General features: G+C 41.1%; 1 protein-coding gene across 6 annotated transcripts in view; it reads left to right on the top strand.

Moving 5' to 3' along the window:
- Window positions 1-27,914, top strand: part of LOC148116550 (unconventional myosin-X-like) — a 63,999-nt gene that overhangs the window by 18,467 nt on the left and 17,618 nt on the right. For 5 of the 6 annotated variants that reach the window (XR_015731088.1, XR_015731087.1, XM_034433811.3 and 2 more), the window contains exons 9-23: window positions 675-743; window positions 1,752-1,834; window positions 2,292-2,400; window positions 2,908-2,988; window positions 3,473-3,597; window positions 4,154-4,268; window positions 12,066-12,172; window positions 13,976-14,272; window positions 18,428-18,467; window positions 19,827-20,612; window positions 21,787-21,913; window positions 23,599-23,842; window positions 25,478-25,573; window positions 26,654-26,747; window positions 27,414-27,469. Coding sequence is in view for 4 of the 6 variants with exons in the window: in XM_034433811.3 (XP_034289702.2) it covers window positions 675-743; window positions 1,752-1,834; window positions 2,292-2,400; window positions 2,908-2,988; window positions 3,473-3,597; window positions 4,154-4,268; window positions 12,066-12,172; window positions 13,976-14,272; window positions 18,428-18,467; window positions 19,827-20,612; window positions 21,787-21,913; window positions 23,599-23,842; window positions 25,478-25,573; window positions 26,654-26,747; window positions 27,414-27,469 (2,429 nt within the window). In the remaining 2 variants the exon portion in view is untranslated. The remainder of the gene's footprint in view (window positions 1-674; window positions 744-1,751; window positions 1,835-2,291; window positions 2,401-2,907; window positions 2,989-3,472; window positions 3,598-4,153; window positions 4,269-12,065; window positions 12,173-13,975; window positions 14,273-18,427; window positions 18,468-19,826; window positions 20,613-21,786; window positions 21,914-23,598; window positions 23,843-25,477; window positions 25,574-26,653; window positions 26,748-27,413; window positions 27,470-27,914) is intronic. The other variant, XM_034433812.3, reaches the window with a different exon arrangement.

Here is a 27,914-nt window from a genome sequence, read left to right as displayed (position 1 = left end):
TGAAAAGCAGCTAAGATGCAGTGGGTGGAAGTTAAAATGAGGTTAATAATTCAGGCAAGGATAGATTTCCTTGTTCAGTTTATTTTGTTAAAGATAAAACTTAAAAGAAATGAAGTGGACTTTGTGGAGAACATGTTCTGAGGAATCCAGGAGGGAATGCATATCCATTTAGATGGAAAATGGACGAACAGTTTATAGCAGAGATCTTCAAACTTGGCAGCATAGCTGGCTGAAGAATTCTGGGAATTGAAGTCCACAAGTCTTAAAGCTGCCAAGTTTGGGGACCCCTGGTTTATAGGGAAACAAGCACTTATCATTCTAGAACATGCTGGCTGGGGAATTCTGGTAATTGAAATCCACATATCTTAAAATTGCAAGATTGAGAAACACTGATCTAGAAAGATCCATCCTGGCTCCTCAGAATGTGAATTCTGCTCACAGAGACCTTTGCCATGTTTCTTCTTTCAATGATCTATTTTTGGCTAAATTGTCATGGTAACTAGAGGCAATCTCCTTAAGTTAAATGGCATATCCTGCGCCTAGACAAGTGGCCCTGCACCATTTCTGCAGTGTGCTGCTGTTTGCAGGTTGTGGTATTGTGAAGTTTCTGGTTAGAAAATGTTATTTCAGGTGCATCTGTGATAACAAATGTACTTCCCTCACTTTTGTTTCAGAACAACCAGTATTACATGAAGCCCCGAGTGACAGATTTCCATTTCGGGATCCAGCATTATGCTGGAGAAGTAGGTACATTTTAGCTTTATAGCTGAGAGGAAGCTGGCAGGATTCAAGAGCTTTTGAACAATAAGGCCTTAGCCTGCAATCTGCAATTCAAAGTAGGCATTTTTATGATTGCAGTGGGCAAAAGGCCAGAGTGTCTCGGATTTCTTTAATTTGAACAAATAATAGGCTTATTGAGGGCTAGTGTGCATATTAGAGTTGCTGTGGCTTAGAAGCTCTTACACATTATCGTGTTTGGGGCTTATATGCCTGCCCTTTATATCCTCATTAACTGTTGAAGGTGACATACAGTCCAGCAATGTGCAAGCTACGCTCCCTGCTTTTGAGACTGTGTAATTTGGACAGCCCTTCCTGATCTGGCACCTGTGCTGAACTAGAAGATCATGGGAATCAAAGTCCAATATATCTGGATGGCACCAGGTTGGCCGTAATGATTACTTCAAGCCACAGGTTCTTTATTCTGGAAGAAGTGGATTTTGGGCATTGCACAACTGGGCGGGATCTGTGATGAGGTTTTGGTCATTACTGCCTGAAAATAGGCCATGATCAATACAGGGCAGCTTGTCAAACCATTGGTGAGCTATGGAACTGATTTATCTGCAAATGTTTGTTTTGCCTTTCCTTTGAGGAAGCATGGTGGCACATGTCTTCTTCCCCACCTGCCCCCACATTTATTTTCCCCTTATAACAACTGATTGAGACTGGACTAAGACGTAACAAGTGGTTCAGACTACCATGGTGAGCCTAATGGCTGAGCTGGGCTTTGAATCTGGGTCTCCTGAGTCCCAATCCAGCATTCTGTTCAAAACACTGTGTTGGTTCGGCTACTGCAGCTGAATGAGACTAAAAAGATCTCCATTTGGCTCGATAGTCTTTTGGACAGCCACACGAATTGTTCAGCAATTTTTTCTTGCCGTGTGTATCTGCTCAAAAAAATAAATAAAATGGAGGCGGGGAGGAGTCCATGCATGGCAAATTTGGTTATTTGTGTCTAAAATTGTTACCTATAGGTCCTCTATGACGTGAGAGGCTTTCTGGAAAAAAACAGAGATACCTTTCGAGATGACATTTTAAACATGCTGAAGGATAGCAGGTAAAGAAGCCAGAGCCATTCCCAGTGAAGCAGAATTAAGTTGCTAATGCTAAGGAGGGGGAGTAATATATATATATATTATTATTATTTTGCATAGGGAGAGCCACTCCTTGAGTGCTCAGTAATGTAGCTCCAAAGATGGGATGTGGGCACAGGTTTCTAGCAGTCACTTGGGCCATTTAGTAGGCTGGGTACTTTGGACCTCCAGAACCTCTTCATAGCTGCTGGAAGGCTAGCTCTCCTATGGCTAGTCAGATGTCTCTGCATGTATTGGTGCTATTCTGCCCTTAAATTCTAGCACTTCACAAAGACATTCTTGATTCGCATATTATCACTAGGGAAGAAGGATCCATTTCCTGGTCTAAGATAGCAGAAGCAGTGGCAGGTGATCTCCTGTTTTAGAAGTTAGTGTTCCATGGTGTCTCTTTCTTTCTCTTATATTTCTCTTTCCACACAGGCTGGATTTCATCTATGACCTCTTTGAAAGAGTTGCTAGCTGCAACAGTGAAGACACTCTGAAGCTGGGAACTCAGAGACGCAGGCCAACTGTCAGCTCCCAGTTTAGGGTAGGAGCAGGAGGCCCGCAAACGTGCATGTGAAAACGCCTGTAGAAACATCTCCGTAGATGTGTTTTTGTTTCTTTAAATCCAGTAAATCAGGGAGACGTACCAACAAGGTAGATAAGGATTCAGATTGTAGGCCCTGCATCTTCAATGCTTCAGGCTCTGCTCTTTCATGTTTTTTAAGCTGCAAAACTTAAAAGGATTGGGAAAGGAGATGGGATAAACCAGTGAATGCAATGCAGTTCTTCTTCTGTAGATGTCATAAAAGATGTTTCAATATCTTGCAATTGTGCTTCTATAGCAATTCCATCACGCTTTTCATGGCTGAGCATCAGCTGTAGGAAATGTTGGACCATGTGACAGCTAATGCTCAGTAGATTCTTTTTCATCCTCTCACTTTTTATTTTAACATCAGAATTATAAATGTGTCCAAGGCACTGGAGAATGATAATAAATCTGGTCCAGAGAATGAATTTCTCCAGAGAAATAACATCTGCTGCTCTTTTCCAGGACTCCTTACATTCCTTAATGGCTACTCTCAGCACTTGCAATCCACTCTTCATTCGCTGCATCAAACCAAACCTGGAAAAGGTGACGCTCTGGAGGTGGGGAATGCCAGATGAACAGGGAAGGGAGGAGGGAGATTCACCATGATTTTCAATGGCAGCTGAGTTGAAGCTTTGCTTCTCCTTTTCCTAAAGTGTTTCTCCTTTTCTGAGGGATTCTGAATTCCTAGGAGAAAAAGTTTGTGTTAGCACAACAGATACAGAAGAAAGGGCCGGTTTCTAAAAGGGCTGCTGTAGGCAACAGAGATACTCTTTTAATGCCTTTCCTTTAATACATTAGGAGATAAATCTTGCATTTAAAAATTTTCCTTAAGCCTAGTGACTGTTTTGTATACCTAATTCATCTCCTCTGTGTGCGCTTGTGTGTGCATTGTACATGTATGTGCATGCAGAACTAATTAATTGAGATGCCAGGAATGACTTTTGCAATCCACCTGTCATACAAGTAAATCTCTTTTAAGTTGCCATCCCTCACATTTGGTTGGTCTCTACTCTTGGTTGTTCTTTAGGCTCCAAATCTATTCAGTCCAGATGTTGTGTTGAAACAGCTGCGATACTCAGGTATGCTAGAGACAGTGAAGATTCGGAGAGCTGGTTTTCCCGTGCGGCGTCTTTGTCAAGATTTCCTCTGCAGGTAAACGAGAGACAGCGCATTTCCTAGGAATGGGGGTTGCAGAGAAATCAAATATAATTGTTTAGAGTGACTGGGTTTCCATGGAAGAGGAAGCTTAAGAAAACTGCTTCTGCCCCATGGGTTTGAACAAACTATCTCTTTTTTCTTTCCTAAAACCAGTTAATGATCACATGTATTATTATACTCTTCTTATCTGTTCAGAGGCATTTATATACCGTATCTCTCTTTAATTGAAGTATGGAAAATAATTAAATATCCTTTCCTTCCCCCCCACCTCTCTGAAAAGCATACTTGAACGTATTATTCTGCAATCAGGTTAAGTTTCATTTTACATGTGTAATGTTTTGCAGCCTTAAGAATTGTTGCAGTTCCTCTTCCCAGATGCCACTTATATTGTTTAGAAAAGTTAATGGGGCCAGATAAAAGACCTTTTGCTCTACCACAGCTCAGAAGCAAGAAAGAGAACTAGACTGGGAGAGCAGCTAATTGCATCTAATGCTAGGATGTGTTGATTCACACCTGTTTCTAATTAAGACTATTTGTTTGGTTATTACAGATACAAAATGCTTTTGAAGAATTGGAGCAACCCAGACAGTGCAAGAACCACATGTACAAACTTTTTGCAGATGTATGACAACACCCAGAGAGAATGGAAGCTGGGGAAAACCAAGGTAAAACCTATTTCCCCAAAGAAATAAATTGGGAAATGCTATATAATAATAATAATAATACTGTTCACAGCAGTGGTGAAATCTAAAATTTGTTACTACTGGTTCTGTGGGCGTGGCTTGGTGGTGGTGGTAATGTGACTGGGTAGGCGTGGCCAATTTTTTTTTTTTTACTTTTAAAACCATTTTTTCTACAACATCTTCGGCGAAGAGGTTGTTAAAAAATGCTTTCAAAAGGCTCTGACGATGCCAGCTGAGTTGCCTGAATGGCAGAGGCTTTTTAAAAAACTCAGCTGGGGTCGTCAGAGGCATATAAAAGAAAAAAAGGGTTTTTTTCTTTTAAAAGCCTTTAACGGTCCCAGCTGAGCCGCGCGATCATCAGAGGCTTTTTTAATTTTATTTTTAAAAGCATTTTTTCGGCTGAAGAGATTGTAGAAAAAATGCTTTTAAAAGTTAAAAAAAAGCCTCTGATGATTGTGTGGCTCAGCTGGACATGGGGGGTGGGGGGGCAGGGATTTTTGCTACCGGTTCTCTGAACCACCCGCCTCCATCGCTACCGGATCAGGTGATCTGGTCTGAACCAGGAGCATTTCATCCCTGGTTCACAGTTACCTACATGTATGATGATTATTAGTTTTAGAACTTTGACCTAGCTGGGCTGTGGACCTGCTGAGCCTCACGTATTTTGCATCACAGAAATCTGAATATTTCTTCATTTCTTTCTCCCAGCAAGCCTCTTGAGAAGCATAACATGCACCCTGCTGATCTGCTCAAGATTTCATTGGCATGGGGTCTCTGGATAGGAGTGCTTAGCTGACAAGACCCTAGAAGGCATAAAATATATTTTAAAAATAATTCAGTAAAAATCATTAGTTCAGGAGGCCATTACTCCTCTAGTCCTTCATGTTACAGCTTCTTGATTCTCATCCTTTCTTTTCCTATCTTGTTCCTACCATCCTGTCACATAAGTCAGCAAGTTTATTAAACATGCACAGAGAATGAACTAAATGGGTCCAACAGTGCATTGGAGCACCAATTTTTCCCAGATTTTGCTCCTTTTCAAAATCAGTAGTAGAGCTATTCATCACTCTCTCCTGTTTCACTCTTACATCATTTCTAGTGAAATTTATTCTCTGCTGAATGTTGATTAAGGTCAGGGAGGGTATTGAAGTGCCTATGTTTGTATTTAAATTGATACTTAAGTTCCTCAGCTAAGTGCAAAAAGATTTTTGGAGATTTTTTAAATAAGAATTTTAGTAAATATTACAATTTAAAAAGTTAAATGCAAATTTAAAAAAGAGAAAAAGAAAAAAGTGCAGAAAAGAGAAGTTTGGGGAAATGACCCCAAATATTTCAGCCATTATTGAACAGTATAAATATCTAGAAATAGTATTTTATTCATTCACTCATTCAATTTGGAGGCTGCCCGACTTCCAGAAAAGCCCAGGTAGCTGGCATCTCAAAAACAAGAAATAATAAACTAGAGAGCAGATATGTATATGTCCAGGAAAAACACTCCATTACCAAAATCTGACAAAAAGAACCACCAGGGGCTCATAAACTTCCCAAACCTCAGGTCTTGGAGCAAAGCCACATTTTTAAAGAGTTGTGGAACAACTGGAACGTGTTTAATAAAACATTATTTGGAGAGCTGACACAAAATAGTGATACAGTGCAACTAAGACAATGGGGCCAATTAGGAAATTTTTACTAAAAGGATGTAGAATAGTAGATGCAGTAGGAAGAGTGTTCTGTTTGGAGCAGAAATCTGGAAAGAGGAGAATAGAATGCCCATAATCGTAAGACTTTTTTAAAAAAAATCATACAAAATCAATTCAATTCATGGAAGAGAATCAAGCCTTCCATGGGAAACTAAGAGCTTCCTATGGAAGGCTTCCTTTTCTTCCATGAACTGAATTGGTCTTATCCCAAAATAAAGTTCATATTGATAAGGTCCTGCTTAGCTTTTGCAAATGTATCTCTTTAGAAAAGAATCTGAATTAACAGTTAGGGAAATGCTTGGATTTTTTTAATATAAGAGAAGGATTGGAAATCTGCCATATATGAATTGTTGGATAAATGTTCACTCTCAGTCTGCATATTCTTTTAGCATCTAAGGAGCTGAAAAAGTTGGTTTCAGCCCAGTTAAAATGAAGAAAAATGCTTTGTATTAGGAATGAATATAGAAACCCTTGGCTATATATGTTTAATAAATAAATAAAATCAAAATTAAAATTGGGAGTTGTGTTCCAGGTGTAGCAATTATAGAATGGTGGGCAACTGTAAAATTGGGCATTGGTAAAATGTGTTTTTTGATTCTCAGTCTTAAAAAAAATCAGACTGAATAAATAACCTTGAAATTTAATGAGCAATGCCTGCTGAGCTTCAGCATGTTCATTGTTATTTGGAGTAATACACTAGTATTGAATGGAAATAAAGAATAATATGCGATTTTACAGGTTCATTATACAGAACTTCCTCTGTATAAAGGATGTGCAAAACCTTCAGTGTATAGATCATTCTGGGCCTAGTATAGTGAAGTTCAGGTGGTCCATTACTGGACCAACATACGTTTGTTGCATGTTTTATCTCCAATCAGAATAGAGCTGGTAGGGACCTTGGAGGTCTTCTAGTCCAGCCCTCTTCTCAAGCAGAAGACCCTATACCACATTTCAGACAAGGAACTGTCCAGTCCCTTTTTAAAAATCTCCAGTGATGAAGCACTCACAACCACAATCTGGATATGGAACATGTATGTTCGGTCCAGACTCAATATCCAGACATGGGTGTTTCAGGTCTAAATATTGAGGGTGCTGAAAAGGCAAAGCTGGCAGTGATAGGCAGGGAAAAAACAGGCTATGGGGAGATTGGGAGGAGCAGGTGAATGGTTGGATTGTACTGTGCATGACATGAAGTGTAGCCAAGGAAATGGAATGACGGTCCTGAGAGGATTGGTAGAGGGACTAGTTGATGTGGCAAGTTGGAGTCTGCTGCATTTGGAATCCACTGTAGGAAAGAATAAAGGGAAAGGGAGACAGTGGGAAAATTGTTTTGTGGGCTGGTACACAAGTCATTGTTAGGAGGTTGGAGGGGAAAGGAGCTTTGAGTTACTTGTCCCACAGATCTGCCCAGAACTTGTCTTGATTAAAACCCAGAACACGAAGTTCCTGGTTTTGGTTTAGATGGACTAAGAATCTTTTGTGGCTAAATACCAAAGCCACAGTTGTATGTCATATGTGGAACATATGGAACCAGGGATTCTTCCCCCATTTTATGCATGCCTCTATGCTGCATGTATACCAGTGCTCATATTCCAGGAGGAATAGAACGCTGACTATTAAAATTAGGACAAAGGCCAATTAAATGCAATTAAGAATTCCTGCTGCTACTAGCATCACTTTCTTTATTTCACCCAACTAAAGCCTCTCCTACCTACAAAAGCCCTGTGCCAGGTTTGCTCCAACATTTTCTTTAAGAGCATTTTAGATGTTCTAAAATCTAAATCAATAAAACCACTGGGGAAACCAGTTTTGTAGGGCACTAATTAAAGAAGTAGCTCAGCAATAGCTTATGGTCCACCCGGCAGAGAGTTCTTCATTAAAGAGCTTCTAGTGTGATCCAAGAAGAAATTATAAAGCAATTGGACCTAATCAGAATAATCAAGGACATTTAGGGCTATTGTAATTTGTTTCTGTGTGTTTTCTATCCTTTTCCTTTTAGCATTAGATTGTATTTTTCTTGGGAGTAGGCAGAATTATAGCATGTTCTGCAGATGGGACTGCCTGGAGCAAACTGGAGAGCGGAGAAACCTTAGGCGTCAAAGTAAAAGGGAAATGTCTGTCTTTCTGCCTGCTGAACACTTGAAGTTAATAAATCAACCTTAGAGCCATTAAAAGAGCAGGCTCTAAGTGACTGATGCGTGGAAAAGTAGCCTTTGATCTCCCCAGCCGGAAACAATAAGATTTTCTCTCCTGTACACGTGTTCACTCTTCATGTTGCTGGACCATCTGAAAAGGACTGGCTGTCTCAGTGTCCTGCATTAATACAAAACAAACTAAACCCTTTTTGGTAGTTCTAAAGTCCAACTTTATAGGTTTCTCTTTGCATAATGAGCAAGAGGAGGAGCCATAACATGGATAAAAGATGCTTTTCTTTCCACTGAATACTTTGTTCCATTATCTGCAGGAATAAGATAGAAGCAACTAAGGGCAATTTTAAGAAAGATATTGGCAGGTAGATAAGTCAGCCGTATTCACAGCAAAGACAATGACAGCTTACTCAATAATGCTCAGTGATTAAAGAAAAATAGAGGGCACACAGCATTCTTTTTTCTCTAACATGGAGATGACGAAGTAAAAAAAAAAAAGCTTTGGGTCGGAAAAAAAATCAGGAAGATTAAACTTAAACTGCAAGCTCTTTTTTGCAGCAAAATAATCTTTCCAATCCATTTGGATTGGAACAGCACATTTATACGATTTACTTTTGTGCTAATGGGATAGAAACATCTTTGATGTCAGTTCAATGGGATGTGACCATGATACCCTGTAGGATTCAGGAAGCCTGGAACATTTTTTAAACCCATGTGATTAATACTGGGCTGGCTCTCATAACCCCTTTCATTAGGGGAAGGCACTTGTAAGGCTTCAGCAGAGAGTAGATGAGGGGAAGGAGTGTGAGTTTTGTGGGGTTTCCGTCTTAAATTTAAATTTAGCTGGCAGTAGCTTTGACCAGTAGATACATCAGAGATTGCTCCATCTAACAGTTTGCCCAACCAGAACACCTTCCAAATCTAACCATGAAGTTCCCAGAATTAACGTGGCCATCTGTAGGTCAGCAAGACGGCCCAAAACGTTTTAGAGGAATGTGTTGTAGATAGAAGGCAGCGTGTTATAGAAACATTTTTCATCCCTTTGTACTGCACATGTTATATGGGAGGAAACCAAGATTCACTCTATAAGCACAACAGGTTTTTTTCATCCTCTCTCTGGTAAGAATGCCTACATAATATATATATATGCCCATATGGTTGGGTTATTCATGTATTACTTCTTTAGATATACTCTTTTTTTAAAAAAAAAAATCTATTCGTCTCTATGGTGTCTCTTGTAAAAGCCTATTTTGTGCTTTTTGATAATGACTTGATCCAACGGAATTAACCATTTCCTTAAATAGAAGTAAAAACTTAATCTGGGTGCATTTCTGCATGCTCCTTACAACATAGGAGTTGGGAAAAGAAGCAGTGGGCAATTGTAGCCCAGGGCAGCTCAGCCTTTCTTTTCATCAGGTTTCTGAAAAAAATGAATGGGTCTTAAAACAGTCCTGAGTTTATCTTATGAAAGTGGTCCCTTTGTTTTGGCCTAAGGAACGGGCTGTAATTTCCTCAGCATGAAACGGGCAGGGAAGCGTAGCACTCCCCTTCATGTCTTGAGGCGTTGTGAGATTGCAGGTACTGCGTCTCTGTCCAGTGAGCCTTCCAGGTGTGCCGTGTTCCGGTTCCTGCCTACGGGGCAACAGGGGGCCTGGGAAGTTATGATCATATGTGAGTATGGGTGTTGGTTTCAACATGTGCTGAGCAGGATGGGGAAAGGAGTAGGAAATGCTTCCTGCGACATGTATTCAAGGGGTATTTCTATACCAAGCAATTGTTTGGGGGAGGAAGGAAAGGGATTAGTGTAAAGAATTGTGGAGCACAGGAAAGGAAGAGGAAGGCAAGACGGCCTTTGTATTTCTCATTAGGAACAGAGCAGCTGCCAGTTGTGAATTGTGGAGGGTTGAGTTTTTTTCAGAGATCAAATGAAAGTGCAACTAATCAGAGAAGCTCTGTTCTGCTTCAATGCCAACTTTACCATTCGCATTCTGGACTTCTGGTTTTCTTCCTTGGTAGATACATCTGCAATTTTTTTTGCTTATAATAGAAATGCTGCTACATCGGTGCATAAGCAAGAGAATATATCCAACAGTTGTGCTTTATTATGTATACATTGTTTGCATTCAAAGTTCTCTCCTCCCCCTCCAATCTCTGGAATATTTAATACTGTAGTTCATCTTATCTAACTCATCTATGCAATTCAGTGATGTGGTACTGAGACGGATTTCTCCTCAACTCCCAATACAGCTTTTGGAACAATATACATGTGATGGTGAGGTTCCTACCACTACCACCACTTTTGAGGCAAAATGGGAAATGCAGAATTCTTTCAAAGAGGAGATAGGACATAATGGTAGAATACTCTGACCGTGCTACTCTTCCTGTTTTAGAGCATTTTCAGAAGATCCGCCCAGGTTACTCTTGAGGGTCGGAAAGCCAAGTGCACAAAAATAAGGTCTCAATAAACAGACTGAGGAACGGAGTCCAATAAAGATTACCTCTCAGCTGTGTTGCTAAGGTGCCATTGGATGCCTCTTTAATTGCTTCTGGAAGAAGCAAATGTGAAACACAATTGGATTTATAAGATTGAGTTCTGGAGCCTTTACCTTAAGTGAGTGTGAAAGATAAGCCATGGAAGTGACCAAAGTAGAGTTCTCTGGGGATATGCCATTAAATTATTTCATATTTCCCTAGTCCCAGAAGAATGCTACATTCAATATATCAAGGCCTATCTATGAATTTATTGCTTAACATACCTGGTTGAATACATTAAGGTTCATTATAAGGAGCAGGTATCAGGGAGTCAATTTAGTCACCAAAAGCAGAGTGGGTGAAGAAACTATTATGGCTCCATGAATGTGGCCCAAAGTCGATTTTTATTGCCTCACTTCTGTCACATGTTAAATGTAAGATGCTTTTGCACCCTTTGTGATGTTGCAAAGAATCCTGGGATTCACCTTTTAGACAGGGCATTGCTTCAGTATGGATAAAAAAATATTGGTATTTAAATACCAAGATCTCCCCCCACCCCTACACACACTTTTCAAATAATAAGCCAGGAATGAGAAGCAGGAGTGGGAAATCAATACATTATTTCCAGGCCCTGCAATTGGAATCTTAGTACCTCATTTTTGGAATATCCACTAGGACTTATGCAATATAATTCTTTTCATTGACGTCCATTTAAAAATCTGGCCTGAAAATTTGCATATAAAACATTGCAACCACCATCTGTTAATGTGCATGTCAAATTAAGCCCGGCTCTGCCGGGAAGGATAATTGTAGGAGGGAAAAAAAAACAATACAAAGGAATACTCCAGCTCTTTTTAGCAGGCAAGAAAGCGACGGAAAGACTGGCATGGAGGAGAAATGTTAATTAGCAGCAAGAAGAGGATGATTTAGTTGTTAGTGCAGAAATTGGTCTTGGGAGCCTTTTTTTTTTTAAATGAGACCCTTCACATAATATAACCAGTTTCCCTGTGCATTCCCCTCACCCTGGTCTTCTCTCAGTCTTTATACGCAGGTGGTATCCTAAAACTGCTTTGGGAATTTTAAATGGAAGGCTCCAATTACCTTAGAAAATGATAAAGCCCTGTCAGGAAAAGGGTTAAACAAGAGTTGTAAAAGCGGTGCAGCCTCCTCCTCTCCTCCCCTTCCCTTCAAACACCCCCCCCCCAATCCTTGAGCACAGTGCGGGGGTTGGGCTGACACTCCCTGCTCAACTTTTCCCTTGTCTGTCGGCGCTGATTCCCGAAAGGGAAGAGCTGGCGGTGCAGCGGGGACGGCTCCGCTGCAGGAGAGTAAAAAGAAGCCCTCCGTGTCTGGTTACTCTGAGCAGGCAGGCAGGCAGGCTGGCTGGCAGGCATGGGATCTGCTGGGGATTCGCTATTTCCTCTCTTTGTGTTTGACGAAACTCCTCCCCGGGGTACTAGGTTTTCCTGAAGGAGGTTCTGGAACAAAAGCTGGAAAAGGCCCGGGAAGAAGAGCTGAAGAAGGCGGCCACCGTCATCCGAGCCCACGTCCTGGGCTACATGGCAAGGTCAGTGCCTAAATTGCCTGCTGTGCTTGGCTGCATTGCTGCTTGGCTGCCGCCGCTGCATGCACTGGATTTCCCTCCACCCCCCCTTTTTTCTTTCCTGGCCTCCCCATTCCTGCTCGAAAGCCTCCAAGTGTTTCTAAGAGGCAAAGTTAAGCCACGAGCTCCGACTTCTTCCTGTTGCATTTTTCGTCCTCCATGAAGCTGCCCTGATCTAGATCCCTGGCTTCCTTCTCTCTGCCATTCATTCAAGGTTCCAAGCACAATCTCTGCTTTGGTTTGGAACAGCTCAGTATCTACAGCTCTGCCCCTGTTCCTGTTTCACTCCAGGGGTCTCTTGAGAAGAGTTGTAAGCAGGGTTGTGTTTCATCCCTGCTCTGTGTCTCCTTACCTATGTCTCTATTTTTAACTTACTATGTATGGTCTCTTCTTCCATAGTGAGCTGGGCTTTGTCTCTGCTTGTTCAGGCAAATTGCAATGTACTGCATGCATGCCCATTGGGACAACCGCTTGCATTCATAGGTACAGTGGTGTTATTATAAGAAATAGACGATATATCTTACAGGATTGCACATAGAAGTTAGGGCTAATTCGGTGTGATTTGTATAGGTTTCTCTTAAAAACAATTTTAGACCTCCTTAAGGTTGCGAAGAAAGAGAACACCTATGAGCAATGCTTGCTGGAATCCCAGACCCCAACTAGGAAAGAGGGAAAACTGCATACTAAGGGTGGCTCTTCCCCCCCCTCCCAACAGTCAGAAGCAAAATAGAAGTCTTTAGTTTTTTTTATACCTTTGGTTAGTGTATTGTTGCTTGCAACCTATAGGAAATGTACCGTTACAAAATCTATAGGAATACTTTTAAGTTTTTGCCAAGCAAACTAAACTTAAAGATGTTAAAGAGAGAGAGAGAGAGGATGAAGGGATGTTAAAGAGAGACAGAGAGAGCATGAACAAGGAAGAGTCAATTTTCCTTCCTTACTTCCATCTTCCTCCAGTGCATGAGACCAAGCCTTTCCATTCCTCAGTCCATCAGTTAGATGCTAGCCTCCTACTGATATTTATTTACTTGATTTTTATCCCACCTTTTTACTTTATAAGTAAGTCAAAGTGGCAAACATATCCAACACACCTTTCTCCTCCCTATTTTCCCACACAACAACAACCCTGTGAGGGATGTTGGCCTGATAGAGAGCGACTGGTCCAAGAGGTCACTGAACAGGCTTTTATGGCCAAGACAGAACTTGAACTCATGGTCTGGTTTCTAGCTCCGTGCTTTAACCAGTAGATCAAACTCTGGGGTTTCAGCAGGTTTTAAAATCTTACCTTTATATCTTTGAGGAGAATAAGCCTCTTTGGGGGAGAGAAGTGAATCCATTTTTATTGATTAAATTAGTATTTTAAGGAAGTTTTGAGTTCTGCATGATACAGTCTTAGAGCTGCAGAACATGCCACTGTGTACTGGCCCCATCTCTGAGCACCCTATTTAGAAAGATTTAGAAACTTGAGTTTGGCATAGAGAGGGTATATTTTGCATCGGCCCAAAATTATTCCATTTGTTGTGCTTAGCAGAAGATCACATGCAGAAACTGAAAATGAACGGCAGTCTCAAGATGCAGAAACTCCATGGAGTTTGGCGAAATTTGGGAGAATGGCAAAATAGCTTCTTGGAGCATTGTCTATATGGAAACTTGATTGTGTTGGGTATTCAGATCAGACGTAACAGGGCAAAAGAGCAGCTAGGGAGAATTTAGGAAGAAGGGTGAATATATTGGTGTGACCTCCATACTTATATGCCTTTTGACTAGGAAGAAGTATCGAAGAGTGCTAGCCAGTGTTGTGACCATTCAAAAAAATTATCGTGCTCACTTCTGGAAGAAGTCTCTCTTGCGCCTGAAAGCCTCTGCCATTGTCCTGCAAAAGCACTGGCGTGGATGCCTAGCTCGTAACCTCTATCAAGACCTGCTGGAAGAAAAACAGAGGCAGAAAGAGGAAGCTGAGGAGCAGAGGCGAGAAGAAGAGAGGATTAGAAAAGAGGAAGAAGAAAGGCAATGGCAAGAAGAGAGGGAGCGTAGAAGGAAGCAAGAAGAGAAGGAAAAGAAAAGGTACAATGGCCATATTTCTGAGAGTTATCTGTCTGTCTGTCTGTCTCTCTCTCCCTCTCTCTCTCTCTCTCTCTCTCTCTCTCTCTCTCTCAAATTTATTTGCTGCCCATCTTGCTGCAAGGTCACTGGGTAGCTTACCATTATATTATACAGATATATTATATAGATAAAACTAATGCAACTACATAGTACAGAAAGACATTTTAAAAACTTACAAAGTGCAGAAAAGGGGAAAGAAAAGGAACAAAAAAGATAGAAAAAACCTCTCCCTGTATCCTCAGCAAGCATACTCAACAAGTTATCATTAATACCACCAAACATCTCTTTGTTCCACACCTCACCCTAATCTCCATAAGCCTGTCGTTAAAAGCAATAAAACCATAACACATACAGTCTAAGAACAATAAAAATACAATTTTAATTAAAAGATGGGGGGAGGGAGTGGGATGCAGTGAGGGAGGGAGGATCTGCTATTGATCTATCAACCACCTTCAGAGTGATGTACCCCCATTGGGGCCCAAGGCCTGGGTCTTCAGGTGCTCTTACAGAAGGTCAGGAGGATGGGAACAGATCTCACCGGGGGAGGGGGGGGCAAGATGTTCCAAAAGGCAGGAGTCACAGCTCTTCTGGACCCCATCAGCCGGAATTTCTTGAACAATGGGGTCCGCAGCGTGCCTCCATTGCCAGCCTGGTTGAGGTGAGCCAATCCCATTGGGCTGAGATGGGAAGTAATCTGGATCCATGCCATGCAGGGCTTTAAAGGTAATAACCAACACCTTGAATTGCACCCAGAAGCAAACTGGCAGCCAGTGCAGCTTGCAGAGCAGTAATATAATAAGGGGCACTCTAGGGGCACCAAGGACTGCCTGCATTCTGCACTGGCTGTAACAGTCAAATCCTCTTCAAAGATGGCTCCATGTTGAGTTTATTTATTGTTTTATTTTTTATTTTATTTAAATTTGTATACCGCCCTTCTCCTGGTGGACTCAGGGCGGTGCACAGCCAAGTAAAAAACATCCAGTACAAAATTTAAAAATTTAAAAGAATTATACCCTTTGGCCGAAAATTAAGAATCTTACGACTAAAACCCATTAAACAATTAAAAATCTAATATTTCAAAAACGGGCGGGGGGGAGGGAGGGGTTCACTCCAGCCCTGCTTGATGGAAGAAAAAAGTTTTTAGGGCACAGCGAAAAGCCCGGAGATCTGATATCCTCCATATCTCCGGGGGCAAATCGTTCCAGAGGGCAGGTGCTGCCACAGAGAAGGCCCTCCCCCTGGGGGTCGCCAGCCGACACTGCCTAGCTGATGGCACCCTGAGGAGTCCCTCTCTGTGGGAGCGTACTGGCCGGTGGGAGGCTATTGGCGGCAGAAGGCGGTCCCGCAAATACCCAGGTCCGATGCCATGGAGCGCTTTAAAGGTGGTAACCAGTACCTTGAAGTGCACCCGGAAGTCCACCGGGAGCCAATGCAGGTCACGCAGGAGAGGTGTCACATGGGAGCGCCCTCTCGCTCCCATAATTCCCCGTGCAGCCGCATTCTGCACCAGCTGGAGCCTCCGGGTGCACCTCAAGGGGAGCCCCATGTAGAGAGCATTGCAGTAGTCCAGGCGGGAAGTGACAAGTGCCTGAGTGACTGTGCGTAAGGAGTCCCGATCCAGAAAGGGACGCAACTGGCGAATCAGGTGAACCTGATGAAAAGCCCCCCTGGCCACGGCCGTCATGTGCTCTTCTAAAGACAGCCGTGCATCCAGGAGGACACCCAAGTTGCGAGCTCTCTCCGTGTGGGCCAATAACTCGCCCCCAATAGCCAGCGATGGCGCCAGCTGGCTATATCGGGACGCCGGAAGCCACAGCCACTCCGTCTTGGAGGGGTTGAGTCGAAGCCTGTTACTCCCCATCCAGATCCGCACAGCCTCCAAGCACTGGGACATCACTTCAAGGGCATCGTTGGAATGGCCTGGGTTGGAGATGTACAGCTGAGTGTTGTCAGCGTACTGATGGAATTCCACCCCGAAGCCACGGATGATCTCACCCAGCGGCTTCACATAAATGTTGAACAGAAGGGGTGAGAGGACCGATCCCTGCGGCACCCCACACACAAGGCACCTCGGGATCAACCTCTGCCCCCCTGCCAACACTGACTGCGTCCGGTCGGAGATATAGGAGGAGAACCACTGTAGAACGGTGCCCCCCACTCCCAGCCCTTCCAACCGGCGCAGCATGATACCATGGTCGATGGTATCAAAAGCCGCTGAGAGATCTAATAGGACCAGGATAGAGGAGCAACCCCTATCCCGAGCCCTCCAGAGATCATCCACCAACGCGACCAATGCTGTTTCCGTGCTGTGCCCAGGCCTGAAGCCGGACTGGCATGGATCCAGATAGACAGCTTCATCCAGGTACCCAGGCAGCTGTCGTGCCACCACACTCTCAACAACCTTCGCCACGAAGGGAAGGTTGGAGACCGGACGATAGTTAGCCAAAACAGCCGGATCCAGAGCAGGCTTCTTGAGGAGGGGCCTCGCCACCGTCTCTTTCAAGGCTGATGGCAAGACACCCTCACCCAAGGAAGCGTTGATAATACCCTGGAGCCAGCCTCGCGTAACCTCCCGGGAGGCCAGTACCAGCCAGGAGGGACACAGGTCCAATAAACATGTGGTCGCATTCAGCCGCCCCAGTATCCTGTCCATGTCCTCGGGAGCAACAGGATCGAACTCCTCCCAAATGACATTCTCAAGACCAGCCTCCATCATCCCGTCTGTACCTACCTAGTTGGAGACCAGGCCTTCCCGAATCTGAGTGATTTTATCGTGCAGATACTGAACGAAATCCTCAGCACGACCCTGCAAGGGATCCTCCCGCGCTCCCGAATGGAGGAGGGAGCAGGTCACCCTAAATAGGGCGGCTGGGCGGTTATCTGCCGATGCGATAAGAGCGGAAAAATAATTAAATTTTGCCGCTTTTATCGCCACTAGGTAGGTCTTAATATGAGCTCTTACCCGTGTTCGGTCAGATTCGGACCGACTAGACCTCCAACTGCTCTTTAGGCGTCTTTTCCGGCGCTTCATCTCCCTCAGAGTTGTTGAGTGCATTGCAGTAGTTCAGATATGAGATGACAAGGGCTTGAATGAATATGCACAGAACTCGTGATTCTGGAAAGGGCGCAATTGGCCCACAACGCAAAGTTATACAATCTCTTAGCCACGACTGCCACCTGCACACCAAGTCTGGGATAGTGCCACCCCATCCAGAACAAAGGAAGTCAAAGTCCTGGATCTTGAGTTTCCTTATGCCCAAAGCCTTTTGATCTTGCCAGGATTCAGCCGAAGCAGTCCAAAAAGCCATTTTAGACTGTTGGAGAGACGGAGAGCCATACAAAGAAATTTCTATCTCAAATCAATTGTATATTGTTATATGAAACTAATAATAGTATCTGAAATGAATAGATTCCGTTCCCAGTTCCAAAGCAACTTAAGGTTGGTGATCCTGAAGTCAAAAGTAAATCAGAGATTGCAAAGCAGCAGCAGCTGCTCTTTTCTGAACCTCTTTCTCTGTCCTGGGATCTATAAAAAATGAAGTGTATTTGGTTCTCAAAAAATTCAACTTTTTCCAAAGGCTTAGCCATCTTTGCTTGCACACGTCTTCTTTTCCCCTCCAGTTTCCCAGTTTAATTCCAGAATTGGAAAATAGGTTTAACAGAATCTTTCTGTTCTATGTAAGTCCAGGTGTTCGCCTGTCTTAACCTGAGTGCTTCTTCAAATTTAATTAAATAATGTTTTTATGATGATGAATTCTTATTCATCATAAGGCAAACTTTAATTTCTTTTAGTTAGCCATAGGCAGTCCATATTGAGATTGGTCCATATATATCAAGCAGCAGTCAGTTTCTGCTCTAAAACCTTTAAGAAAATTCAACCTTCAGAAAACCCAAGCTTTTAATTAAATGTGCTGTAATAAATTCTATGGTTTTGAAGGCTTCGTAGCAGCTTTTAACTAAGACATAAATAACAAAGGCAGGTATACTGTTTAAAATAGCATTGATTTTCCGTACTAGAAATTGAAAGAGAGAGTGATTATCTGTTACTTCTTTGTGAAATTTCTGGCAAACTAGGCTGTGTATTTTATTGGATAACTGCTTTTTTATTTTGAACAGGAAAAAGGAACAGTTGGAAGCAGCACTGCAGATTGCTCAGGTATGTATTCTTGTTTCTCCAATCTTCCACTTCTTCTTCAGGATCCCCAGCAGAACTGTCAGGGAATTGAGCAGCCGATGTTCGAATGAAGTCAGAGACTTTGACACTAACTTGTAGCTTTATGTAAATAAATATATTTCACAATTATATATACAGCACACTGGATAGTCAGACAAACTGGAGCATCATCAGGTAAATCACAGAACATACAGAGCACACAGAAGAAAAAGGCAGGAAAAATGGTGAAATTCCCCTTCCACACCCACAGCAACTAATCACAGTGCAGATTGCCTCACACAGGAGCCACAATCAACCATAACTGTGTGTTCTGGCACACTGCACAACCCCACTGCTCCAGCTACTAAATTTAAAAATCTTAACAAGAACCCTAACCTACCCGCCTTGTCTTTTTCTTAGTGCACTATTAGCTTTGTGCATTTCTCTGAAATGATTCTGGGAGACATTTGATTTTACAGTGCATCATTTTTAAACCAAAATATATGTGATGTAAAGTGGACAGGGAATTTTAACCTTGTCCTCTTAATGCCCTTAATTGTCTCAAATCTACATGCACCATGCCCAAAGCTGCTCCCTAACTTGAGAGAGAAACTTCTGAAACTGTAATGACAATTGATGCTTTCCTTTTGAGCCAACCAGCAACAGAAGGATGCTTTTTTTTTCCAAGTCATGCAGAAGATTTCAGGGAATTATCAAAAATGGATTCAATATTTTAGGAACTGGGTTCTGTGCATTCATACAGAAGTCTAAATCAATACAACATCTCTGTGGCACACCTAGGGAAACTTTTTGCTTTCATCTCTAAAATTCTATTTTCAGAATTTGATAGTGCTAAAATCTTACAAAATTTAATAAGATGTTGACTATTTTTTTAAATAGTCAATGTTTTAATTTTGAGTGGGGCTCTAAATTGGATTAGAATCACAGATATTCACAGAAGAATTCCAGTGAATTCAGTTTATTGTCTCTTAATGTGGGGCTGGTTGGAAAGCATTAAGAAAACATTGGTTCAATCATGGATAGAACAGGCGTCAGACAGTAGTTGTCTTTGGGGTGTGTGGTGGTGGGGGTTTTTTGTAAATACCATACAAATACTAGTGTATCAAAGGAATTACAGTACACTACCCGTGATGATCTTCTTTTGAATTACATTCATCTTAGGGGGATTTAGTAAATATTCTGTATTATATATTTGAAAAGTTACAATTAAAAAAATCTTGTGAACTGGGGAGCAATGAAGCACCATTTGGTTGTTATGATAGCACCTGAATTTTCAGAACTATTGATGACTGCCTAAAACAATTTATGAAAGTTAGTTATTTTCTTGCATTTTTGAATCAGATGGAGGTAGTAAAAACCCAGAAGGAGAACCATCCACTGCGGGAAGAGGAACAGCGTCAAATGGAGGAGATTCTGCGTTTGGAAAGGGAAATTGAGAAGCTGCAGTGGCAACAGAAGGCAGATCATGTGTCCATTACATGTGAGAATACCAAGAATGAGATGAAGCGGCAGCGGGAAGAAGAAATACAGAGGCTAGAGAAAGAAGCATCTAGGGTTGCACAGGAGTTCTTAGAACTTTTAGATTTTGGGAACCTGGATGAAAGTGTACAAAACTTAGAACGCTCCCTGTCTAATGAAGGAACTCTCAATATTGAATGCAGCCTTGTTGCTCCACTAGCTGAGGAAGAAGAAGATGAAGGTTTTCCTGCTGATGAAGAAGGGCCGCCAGTCCCCAGCCCAAGTCTGTTGAACCAGGACAGTAGCACCAGGACCAGTGATAACTATTATTCGGAGGAAGACACATCTCCAAATATGCCAGTGTCTGGGGAGGAAGAGAACCGAGAAGGTAATGTTCTGCTTCCTTCTACTGAGAGAGCTGGAAGCCCTCAGAAAGAACATCTGGAAAGCATATACTGGATAGGCTCAGAAGTGACGCAGAACGACATGGTAGAAGTGGAAGATCCAATTTACAGCTTGCCTCCAGATGTGGAATCAGATTATGACCATGAGGAATATGATGGCATTGTAGATATCAGCAGCACATCAATTGAGCCACTGAACAGGGAGGGAGGCCTGCGCAATTCTCATAGCAACGGTGTGGATTCCAATCGTGGAAGCTTGGACTCGGTGAGAAACGTTCATAACCATTGCAGTTGAATAGTCCTGTTGTTAACCTGTTTCATTTTACATTAGAGATAATATCATTAATATTTCCTTAATTGATAGCATTGTCAAATTTAATCCATAAATTCCAATGAGCAACATTGGCTTGAGTTCCATAATGGAGGAAAGACAGGATAAAGTTATTATTTTCACATGCCCTCAGAGACACGTATGCTAATTTGTTCAGTCCATTGCAACATGTCTTTTACTCTGTTGGTTAATCTGTTGTGACAATGCATTTGTTTATGGCTTACTTATTATGCAAGCCTAATGAACTGTTTGCAGCACTATTGTATATATATATCCTGGGAATACTTAGATCATCTACATGTAATCCATGTCAGTTTTTATATATTCAGTCACTGTACTCTTCCTTCTATTACAGCTTCATATTTCCCTGTGAGACTGCTTTTGTGTGTGTGTGTGTGTGTTCGTTCAGATAAGGACCATTAATGGTAGAGAATGTCTTCCGTTATAAAAACGATAGGAAAAAGTTGATATCAAACTAGACACACTTCTTTTGACTTTGAAATAGTGTTCAGTGGTTGTTTCTAATTGTTCTGTTGCCTGAGCCAAAGACCAGCCTCTGTGTTAAGTTTTTACATATTAGTTTAGCATTAATACTCTAAATCTCCTTCTATCCAAGTAATCTTGAAGTCATTCTCAATAGTTACTTCCTTTACCCATTTCAATATATTCTTGCTTCCTTCTTGCTGGATTAAAATCTGGTTTAATATTCTTATGGGACAAATTGAGTGAAGAAATATTTTGCCCATCAAAAAGTGCTAAATTACTTCATGCAAATTTTCCTTATCAAATTAATGATCCTACTATTTTTTCTATTTTGATTAATTAATTGATTAGGTGCATTAAGTCAGTTTTGATTCTTGATGACCACATAAATAGACTTTCTCCAGGGTGATCCATTTCTGTTCCTAACCTGGCCCTTCACTGCATTGAGTCCATCCAACTTGCTACTAGTCATACTTTTTTCTCATTCATTTTTTAAATGAATTCTTGAATGAGGGGTTTTGATGCAATCTCTGTACAGTTGTTACTGTACCCAGGAAATCAATTTATCTAACATGTAATAGAAGTTGGATAGTTACCAGATAACAATAATTCATTTCTCTCCTAGTTTTTAGATACCAAAGATGAAGAAGGGGATACTTATATGGACACAGATGAAGAATTCTGTACTGGCCGGGTCACTCTTTTCAATGGATCTGGGCCTGCATATTTTCACAGCTATCTCTACATGAAGGGTAAATAGTTTTCTCAGTTCCATAACTAAATTCCATGAATTTAGCAGGTTATATGCTTCTGCAATCACTCATCTTAAGTTGGTACATTCTTTCTTTTCTCTCTCTCTCTCTCTCTCTCTCTCTCTCTCTCTCTCTCTCTCTCTCCCTCCCTCCCTCCCTCCCTCTCCCTCTCTCTCTCTCTTTTTTTTTTTTTTGCTACTTGGTCCTGTATTCATTCCAGTATAAAATATATCTTTTTAGAGAGGGATATTTTTCTAAAGTTGTTTCTAGATCAAGTTTCTAGATCACCTTTATGAATAGATAAACTGGGTTTCATATTAGAATGAAGAAGGTCCAGATATTTCTTTTGTATACATATACAGCCCTCCAGGTATTCTATAAATGCCCACAGGTATTTTCTTCCTCTCCTCTCCTTCCTGCCATGTGCCAGCCTCCTATCCAACCCCCACCCCACATATTATATTCTGGCTATTTTTTCAGGGCTGTCCAGTGGCTTTTCTTAAAGTTTAAAAACCCTTTCATTTGTAGCTAGCTCTAATATTATCAAATTACTTGGCCAATAGCCATAGGCACCCAGTGAGATAATGTTCTGACACCAAGATGATGCTTCCCACTCCCAATCTAGGTTTATAATTAATTTGCAATGCTTTCTCCATCCCTTTCCCAAGCAGCTTCAAAAATAGTATACGGGGAGGCTAACTTATTTCTGTGTATCATACTTCTGTGGCTGTGGCTAAAGTGAAAACTACATAATTTACCTGAAAGGAAGACAGCCCTGAACTTAAGATGAACTCTGTCTTAAAGGGTAAAGCAGACAGGAAAAAAATAATTTGTCTTCGTTACTATGTTCTCTGTGAATCTAAGACACTCCTCCCATTTTAGAGATAAGTTTTTTTCAGGACCCTAGATCTTCAGGATTTCCTAAAAGAGTATATGTTGAGCTTTGTAGATGGGGGAATAAATCCAGATTCTGTACTCTTGGCACATTGTTTTTTGTGAGCCATGTTTGCCCAACTGTAGCAAGCTTCTTCTATAATAACTATAATAATGGTTCAAAATTGCTAACAGCACTAATACCAAAAAGGCTTCCCCCCCCAAAAAATAACAGCAATCAAATTTATAAGTCCTTTGTGTTATAGGAAAAAAAAGAACAGGAAACTGGTATAGTGGTTTATGGGGTTTTTTTTCTTTTCTTTCTTTAAAAAATACCCCTATTTCCCTTTTCAATAAAATCATAAATAGTACAGGTGTAAGTAAATTGTGGGATGTAAGTTTTTATTTTTATATTGACAATCAGAGTGAATTGGAAGCTATTCCCATTGGTTTATTGTTATGGATGGATCACTCCCTGTTGGCCTTAGAATTCTCCATGTCTGTATCCCACCGCAGGAGGTAACTGCTATTCTGATTGCGCAATAGAGCCTTTCAGTCCCATATGCATATTGATTTTTGTACCTTCTTCTTTTTATGGGCTTAGTATTTTTTTTTTATCATGATTCATTGTCAGCTTCCAAAGTCACAGTAGTGAGGTGAACAGCCATACAGATTGTTTAAATAATAAGTAGATATTAACTATAGTTATAGGAAGTATTTCATTTTTTAGGGCAATCTTACAGTCATGGGCAGAAATAGGAATCTATCATTATCTTGTCAGATTTTTCCAACTTGGTTTCTTTTCCTTGCAGGGGGGTTGATGAACCCCTGGAGGCGGCGTTGGTGTGTCCTAAAAAATGAGGCCTTTATGTGGTTCCGAGCCAAACAGGAGGCCTTAAAGTCAGGCTGGCTTTATAAGAAAGGAGGAGGCATGTCCACATTATCTCGACGGAATTGGAAACGGCGCTGGTTTGTCCTGAGAGAGGCCAAATTGATGTATTTTGAGAATGACAGTGAAGAAAAGCTGAAAGGAACAATTGATATCAGGAAAGCAAAGTACGGGCAATACTATTATGTCTCTCCTTTCAAGGAAAACAAGGCTCGACCATTTAACCTAACTCATTATTTTACTTCTTTGTTCACTGTTGGAAGGAAAAGAGCAGAATTCTCAGCAGCCTGGTCTTTAGAGAAATAATTTTAGGATCTAAGTCCCAGAACACTTCAAACGTAGCTCAAACGCTGTGAAAGAAAACTGGCATCTCTCTGAAGGGGCATATTTTAAACTTTTGAATTCCAATGTTCTCATTCATGCAAAATTGTTCTTCTTGTCTGAAAATTCTCTATAGTCAGTTTGACTCCTATATTTCTCTATGATATTCATTACTTGTAAAGAGGGCTCTTTACCCTCTTGTTCCTTCTAACTTTCCATTAGCTCCATCTTTCATGTTAGGCTACTTTCCTACTCTTATTTGGATTTTTCTAACCGCTTTGTCTGGGGAAAAAAATCAGCCTTGAGAGCTACTATAGATCCCCAAACTGTATCCAAATGTAAGGAGCTGGTTGACTCTGTTCTAAACCTTTACCAAAACTAATATATTATCATTAGTCATTTTGAGGTGGAAAACATACATAGCAATATGGAGGAAGTGCTAAACTAATGATACTACTAACTGTGATATCCTTCTGAATTGTTTAGTCGCATTGGTCCTTGGGAATATCAATTTTTCCAACAGTTTATAAATGCTGCTGGGATATTGTTGTTCACTTACTTCACGTGTTGTGTTTTATTCCCCATGCTGCTCAATAGCTATATGAAATTGCTGGGAGACATCAGTCGTTTTAGAATGGGGCATTATTAGTATTTTGATGAAACTAATTTCTACTATTCCTTAATCCAAGGAATCACTTAAAACGTAAAGGTAAAGGTTCCCCTCGCACATATGTGTTAGTAGTTCCCGACTCTAGGGGGTGGTGCTCATCTCTGTTTCAAAACCAAAGAACCAGCGCTGTCCGAAGACGTCTCCGTGGTCATGTGTCCAGCATGACTCAACGCCAAAGGCGCACAGAACGCTGTTACCTTCCCACCAAAGGTGGTCCCTATTTTTTCTACTTGCATTTTTTACGTGCTTTCAAACTGCTAGGTTGGCAGAAGCTGGGACAAGTAACGGGAGCTCACCCCATTAACGCGGCACTAGGGATTCGAACCGCTGAACTGCCGACTTTTCGATCAACAAGCTCAGGGTCTTAGCCACTGAGCCACCGCGTCCCTTCATATAGTTATATATAATACTTCATATTACCTGCATTTAATAATGGTAAGGTGAATTAGAACAAGTTGAAGTTAAATCCAGACAAGACAGTGGCGCTGTTGGGAAATATGAAACTGGGCTTGGAGATTGAGGTTCAGCCTGATTTGGATGCGACTATCTTCCCAGTCTTAGAAAGCTCCTTGATCTTCAGTTGTCGTTGGATTTGCTGGTGGCTGTTAAAGCAAGAAGCGCTTTTAGGTCCCTGACTATGAAATGTTTGCTTAACCCACACTAAACACCTCTGTTGTTGTTTCTTGTACGTTTGACCTTGCCAGGAAGAGGAGCTTCAAACTTCCTTAATGCCAAATGTGCCAAAGAGAAAAAGGCTAAAGTTTATTGGATATCTTTGGCAGTCTGGTTCTTAATGCATGGTCTTTTGCAGGGAAATTGTGGATATTCACGAGAAAGAGAATGCCCTGGATATTGTGACAGGTGATCGGGTTTACCATATAGTGGCGGAGTCACCAGAAGATGCCAGGTAAAACAAAAGTTGTGTCTGTCTCTGAGACTTTTCTTCTGCAGCTCCAACTCCTAGAAATACCAACTGTTTTTCCCTTTGTGAAGCAATAAGATTCTCCTTGCAACCAATTCACAAGCTCCATTGAACTGGCATAGAAAATGTGTAATCTCTGCTAAAGTAGCACATAATTGCAGACACTTCCGCTTCTATCTGTTGCTATATTATGATTCAAGAGTCAGAAGATTACTCAGAAGACTTAATATCTGAATATCTGACAGTGAAATATAGTAGTAATGTCTGCTTACTATGTAAAGCTTTCATTATCTGAAGGTACTTAATTGTATCTGTTTGTGCCATATTATAGTTTAAATTGGGTGATTTATTTAATGAAACCAATACATTAAAGGCCTTTTTTAGTCTTTGTGACTTGTATGTTCCATGCCAAAGCTTCAGACTGTACTCAAACTGGCCCCCACAATTGGCTTTTTCATAAGCTGTATTCCATTCCAAAGTAATAATTTAGCTATAACTATGCAGACATTTATCCTATGACTGCAAATATATCCTACTTATCTTGTGTCAGACTATGAGAACAACATATGATACAATCTACATTGAAAGAATCACATTAAGTCCTTCTAAACGTTGTTACACAGCAGAACTGAGAAAGACCTGTGCCAATATCTTGGAAAATCACCATCTGTCAGTGACAAATTATCACATACATTTTCTTTTCTTTTTTTCTTTTGACTTATTGTATTATCTAAATCCAGGCAGTTCGTTGGTTAAATCACAATTGGTTATATCCAACAGCTTCTGATTAACAGCTTCTGATTTATTATTCATGATCGCATTCACTAGCCATAATAGAAAGCAAAACCTGATAAATGTAATGGTTGAATAAACTAATATATTCTATAAATGTTCCATAGAAAACATACAGTTAGCATTTAATAATTGGTTAACTTTGTAGGAAACATTCAGGGGGAATAATTCCACATGATGATGTAATGATCCATCTGCCTGGTAAATTACATACGCCTGGCATTGCTGGCCATCTAAAATGGATTCTAATTATTTATTATTTTATTTTGACAGTGACTGGTTTAATGTCCTAAGTCATGTGCATAGTGCCACAGAGCAACAGCTGAGAGAAATGCAAGATGAACAAGCCAATCCAAAGAATGCGGTGGTGAGCAACAATTAGGAGAACATCATGTTGGAAAGATTATGTTGTCTCTCATGAATTCAATATTGACTATATCTTAGTGATATGGTTGCTGCTGATCAAATTGGTCTAATTGGCATTTCATAGAATTGCTATAGAAGAGCCAGTCCCAAACTGTATACTAAAATCTTTTGGGCACCGGGGACCAATTCCATAGAGAGGACTGGAGGGAGCGTGGTTTCGTGTGCTGCCTGCATCCCATGGATGGGGCTTTGCTTATATGGGTGGCCTGGTTTCTGGCAGGCGGCAGCCCAGTGCCACTCCACGTATCTGGAGTTGGAGACCCCTGCTATAGGCAGTGTAATATGCAGTAGATTCTCTGGAAATTGATCAAATATCCTTTGGTGCATCCTCTGTACCTGGCACAGAAGTGTGTTTGTATGTCAGTCTGATACTGTGTATGGATGAAAGGATATTTGGAGTTCCTAATATCCCATCTTGAGTGGAGATAGAGGCAGGGCACAGAGTGCTTAAATTCCACTCATTTAAGAAGCCAACTAGCTACTAACCACCTTGGTCATTATGGGTTATCTGAAACAAACTTGAGAAAAAAAGGCAGGAAAGAAAATATGAAGTTTTATAAGTATACCAGTTGTATATTTACTATTATAACTTCTTGTTATTTTAAAGGGAACCCTTGATGTTGGGCTTATTGATTCTGTCTGTGCATCTGATAATCCTGACAGGTAAGCTTTGTATTTAATTAGATTGTGATTGTTTTCTCATTGGTTTTTTCCTTCTATAATTTTAACATTACTAGAGTATGGCAGCATTGCTATAGGGAAATATATTTAAATTCATGAATCACATATTTACATAAACTATAATTGTAACAAAGTGCTGTTTAAAGTGTCTTCAGCCATTTTAAGTATCTTTCCAAGGGCATTGGTGTTTTTTAGTGTGTAACCATTGATGTCAAAACCTACTGCTCTCCTCTTAGTAATATTTGGTAGCCATAGTTTATAGTTCTGCTGTTAGGACCATTTTATTCCTCAGCAGACTATTTGGAACAATTTGTATAGTGTGTAACCCCTCAAATATGCATGTTTGAGAAGCATATTTGTACAATTCCCCTTCCTGGGGTGGCTCCCTTCTTCTGCAGAGCAAAATAACTTTCGTCTGCAATTTGAC

The sequence above is a fragment of the Pantherophis guttatus genome, chromosome 1, assembly GCF_059756535.1.
Source record: "Pantherophis guttatus breed Tessera chromosome 1, ASM5975653v1, whole genome shotgun sequence".
In the NCBI taxonomy this organism is placed as follows: Eukaryota; Metazoa; Chordata; class Lepidosauria; order Squamata; family Colubridae; genus Pantherophis; species Pantherophis guttatus.
The sequence above is the reverse complement of the archived record's forward strand: the minus strand, read 5'-3'. Positions and strand labels throughout refer to the sequence as shown.